At 41.1% G+C, this 4,746-nt stretch overlaps 1 protein-coding gene across 1 annotated transcript; it reads left to right on the forward strand.

The window, feature by feature from the left end:
• The first annotated feature begins 442 nt into the window (after nucleotides 1–442).
• LOC149008422 (cationic peroxidase 1-like) lies at nucleotides 443–1,714 on the forward strand. The gene is made up of 3 exons (XM_089166024.1): nucleotides 443–672; nucleotides 816–1,007; nucleotides 1,121–1,714. Exons 1-3 carry the CDS (start codon nucleotides 466–468, stop codon nucleotides 1,679–1,681), a joined length of 960 nt encoding a protein of 319 aa, XP_089022150.1. The 5' UTR covers nucleotides 443–465; the 3' UTR covers nucleotides 1,682–1,714.
• The last annotated feature ends 3,032 nt before the right edge of the window (nucleotides 1,715–4,746 follow it).

Raw genomic sequence — 4,746 nt, forward strand, 5'->3', positions numbered from 1 at the left:
TAAAGCAAAATTTTCATCCACAGCAGATGAGATAATTAATGTTGCAGGTCACGATGTTTGTGAGGAGTAATTTCCTTTCCTAACACTTACTTATCTATTTTTGTAAAAAGGAAATTTCCTCTCACCTTCTCTCTGTACTAAATCCAGATGATACAGCTACTATACATGTTGCAATCAGTCAGTGTTTGTGAAGGCTAATTTCTTTTTTTCTAATTTTTATTTATTTATTAATTAATCTGTTTTTGTAGAAAGGATGTTTCCTCCCAACTTCCTCAGTACTATATCCAGCAGAGTAGAGTGTAGCCAAATACTCCCGTCGGCCAACTGTGTTTCGGTTCTAATTCATGTGATCCTCTCTCTCTCTCTCTCTCTGGGATTCTCTCTATAAATAGAGGGAGTTCGAGGCTGTGCTTCCTCAATTTACTCACTCACTCACTGTGATCCTTGTCTTTGAGAGAGTGAATCATGGCTTGTTCTTCCTCGGTTATCGCCATTTTCTCACTGTTTCTTGTTCTGGGGTTTGCCTCTCCTCAGCTTTCTCCCACTTATTATGACTCTTCATGTCCCAATGCTCTGTCAACCATCAAGTCTGCTGTGGAAGACCTGCTTTCCAAGGACCCTCTAACGGGTGCTGACCTTCTCCGTCTGCATTTTCATGACTGCTTCGTAAATGCAAGTCTTTCTACCATCCATCGATCTTCTCTTATTTTCTCTAGCTATCATTTCTTTTCCGTTCTTTCTCTATCACCAGTGTTTTCCTAATAATATTGCAGAGATATTAACTGCAGTTGCATGTTTACGTGTATGTGCGACAGGGTTGTGATGCTTCTGTCCTTCTGGACGACACTCCAACCTTCACCGGAGAGAAGACTGCTAAGCCAAATAACAACTCACTCGAAGGGTTTGAGGAGATAGACTTCATCAAGTCCAAAGTCGAGAGCATCTGCCCTAACGTTGTCTCGTGTGCCGATATTGTCGCCGTTGCTGCTCGCGACTCTGTTGTAGCTGTAAGCAAGCCCTCATCATCACCCTTAGCTAGCTTATATACAGTTGTTGTTTCATATATATGCTTTTTAATTTGTGCAAATTAAGTTATTAACAAGATTTTGCATTAATGCAGATGGGTGGACTTCCATGGACGATTCAGTTCGGACGAAGAGATTCGACGACAGCAAGCTTTAGCATGGCTAACAGTGACCTCCCTGCCCCAACCTCAAATCTCACTGACCTCTTCGTTAGTTTCTCCATCAAAGGATTCACTTTTGCGGAAATGGTGGCTCTGTCAGGAGCTCACACCATTGGTAAAGCTAGGTGTAAATTTTTCAGAGATCGTCTCTACCATGAACATAACATCGATGTGTCCTTCGCTTTATCCCTGAAGACAAGTTGTCCAGACACCGGCGATGACGACAATCTGTCTCCACTTGACGCCGTGAGCAGCAGAAAATTTGATAATGCATATTACAAGGATCTAGTGAGTAAGAAGGGCTTGTTGCACTCCGATCAACAGCTCTTCAATGGTGCCTCTGCAGATCTCCTTGTTATCGACTACAGCACAAACTCCTCAGTTTTCCTGACGGATTTTGCAAAGGCTATGCTCAAAATGGGGAATCTGGGTCCTCTCACTGGTACTGAAGGGGAGGTCAGAATGAACTGCAGAAAGACGAATTTAGTAGTTTAAAGCCTTAGTAGTCTCCCAAAAATGTGATTATAACGGAACTGAAATATTTAGTTAATATATAATAAATTGACACAAGGGTTCATTAAACTGTGTTTATTGCTCCCAGAATGAGACTTTGCATCTTCTATACGCATATGTATGCATAAATAGAATTGGGCTCAACTGCTGAAGGCCTCTGGATCAAATTCCAAATTTATTTAATACTGAGGAATTCATTTTTGTTTTCTTCGTACAGAATTCATAAACAAAGTATCAGAATCACACAATTAATGAGGGTGAAATCGATTATCTGAAATATGATCATCCATCTTATTAATAGATATCTCAGACAGTACACCATGTGAAAGACTACATTCAATAATACGGAGACTAGTCCCTTAGCAAAGAAAGGGGAGGGAGGGAGGGAGGTGTTATGGATACATAGTCTTATACTGTATTTACATTATTGTCCTTATTTCATAAATCTTGTATTCTTGTATTTCCCATTACCTTAGTCATTTGACTATAAATACTGTATAAGGGATCAGATATAATACATTGGAAATCATATTCATAACATGGTATCAGCTTTTATTCGTTTCTGGGTGCCCTGTTTTCTCTTGAGCGGTTAGGGTTTCTGCGGTTTCTTCTCGCACTCTGCTGGCTGCCCTGTTTCTGCTCTACAGATCTACAGATCTGCTTTCTTCTACAGATAAATCGCTGCTCTATTCACATCTGTTCAACCTTTCTATCGATCTGCTTTCTTTTCTGCAGATCCTGCGTTTCTTCTCTGCAGATTTGATTTCTCAGCTTTGCAGCAATTTCTTCTGGTTCTTTGGTTGTGTCTTCTTCTTTGCTTCGGGTGAAATCGGTTTCGGTTGTGATGAATTCTGCACCTCCACCGCTGGTTACTCTGAATGTGGCACCGTCTCTTCCGCTGAAGCTTACTGATTCGAACTATTTGTTATGGAGAATTCAATTCTCTTCTCTTCTGAAAGGACATGGTCTATTCGGATTTGTTGATGGATCCTTTTCTTGTCCTGATCTTTCTGGCTCTGTAGAGGCTGCGTTATGGGAACGCCAGGATCATTTAATCTTCTCTTGGTTGTTTTCTTCACTATCTGAAGTCACGATGCATCATGTATCTCGCTCAACTTCTTCTTTTGATGCTTGGCAGAGTCTTGCACGGGTTTATTCTTCTTCTTCACGATCTCGTGTAATGCATCTGAAAGATAGTTTGTCGAAGTTGCAGAAAGGTTCTTCAACCATGTCCAAATATCTGGCTGAGTTTAATCAGATTCTTGATGCCTTGGCAGCAGCGGATTCTCCTGTTACTGATGAAGATACTGTGTTGAATGTTTTTCGTGGTCTAAGTGAAGACTATAAGGATGTCGTTACTTCTGTTCATCTTCAATCTGAGGCCATGACCTTTCTTGAACTGTCTAGCTTTCTTATCAATCATGAAATCTTTCTTAAGAATTCTGCTGCCTGTGCAACTGCATCAATTCTGACTGCTAATTTTGCCTCTGGTTCCTCTCGTGGTATTCTTCCCAATCCGGCTGTTGTTCCCGTCGCAGTGGTCACAATATGAATCGTGGGAGTCGTTTTTATCAGAATCGAATCGTCGGTCTGGAGGTACTGGTTATCAGAATCATGGAAGAGGTAATTGTGGTGGCTATATGCCTGGACGAGGTTATCAGCAATATAACAATCGCAATATTGGTGTTTCTTCTGAGGTTGTATTCCAGCCTAGTAATCCTTCTGGTTTGGCTTCATCTGAGATTCCTACTCCTGGTGTTCCCTCTTTTCTGAATGCTCCACGGTCAAAGTGCCAGTTATGTAATCTTGAAGGACATATGTGTGCTAATTGTCCTCAAAGGTTTAACCATGCCTTTCTTGGTAATCTGTGTGCCACTTCTTTGCTCTCTACAAGTTTTCCTCCTAATACTTGGTTATTAGATAGTGGTTCTAATAATCATCTGACTACAGATGTTACTAATCTTGTCATAAGCACTGGTTCTGAGAATATTGTAGTTGGGAATGGTCAAGGTTTGGTGATTTCTCATTGTGGTCCTGCTTTCAAATACTTGTTTGGTTATCGTGTTCAATTGTCAAATGTTTTCTGTGTTCCTTCTATCAAATATAATCTCTTATCTGTTAACAGGTTTTGTTCAGATAATAGTCTCCTGTTTCAATGTACTGACTCTGAGTTTAGCTTGAAGGACTCTGCTACACACCAGATTGTCTTCCACGGCTGGAGTTTTAATGGGTTGTATCCTCTTGTCCTGCACTCTCAGCTTGATACGCCTCATGCTTTGCTTTCTCTGCTACTGTTTGGCATCAACGTTTTGGACATCCATCGCCTCAATGTTTGCAGCAAATGCTTTCTTCCTCTTCTCTTTCTTCTTCATGTCGCTTTCTCATTGTGATGCTTGTCATAGGGCTAAGGCTCATTCTTTGCCATATAACCTCCGTATTTCATCATAGTTCTTCTCCTTTAGAACTCATCCATAGTGATGTTGCTGTTATGCCTGTTGTTTCTTTTGACAAGTTTAAATACTTTGTTCTCTTTGTTGATGATTTTACATGCTATTGTTGGGTTTATCTGTGAAACCCAGCCCTAACCTTGACCCGGAAACCTTGTTATTTGTAGGTCCGATGACCCGAAGTAAAGTAAGAAGTCAGCTTTGGGCCATCCCAGTAGAGGACTTGGTGTCTGGCTTTGAATCCATGAAGGTTGATGATGAGGTTCTATTTATGGAAACAGAATCCTGATGAAGATATAATTAGTTGATGGACTTGGAATGCTCTCTATCTTGGTTTGAAGGCATTTCTACCTACTAGGTAAGTCACTTGACTTGTGTGCAAAACCCCTTTAGGATTGGATTTGATCTGGACCTTCAATTCCCTGTTTTGGCCTTCTTTGTCGCATTGGTCGACCGATTGGTCGGCGGGCCGATCGACCAATCCACTCGACCAATGGGTGTTGTCTTTGGCAATTAGGTTGATTCTTGCTCTATTTAAGTCTAACCTCGAGTCCACTTCGTATTTGCTGCCTCCAAACCCTCTGAACGAACCAAAGACCT

This window comes from Hakea prostrata, chromosome 8 (assembly GCF_041222555.1).
Source record: "Hakea prostrata isolate BN-2017 chromosome 8, UWA_Hpros_2, whole genome shotgun sequence".
NCBI lineage: Eukaryota > Viridiplantae > Streptophyta > Magnoliopsida > Proteales > Proteaceae > Hakea > Hakea prostrata.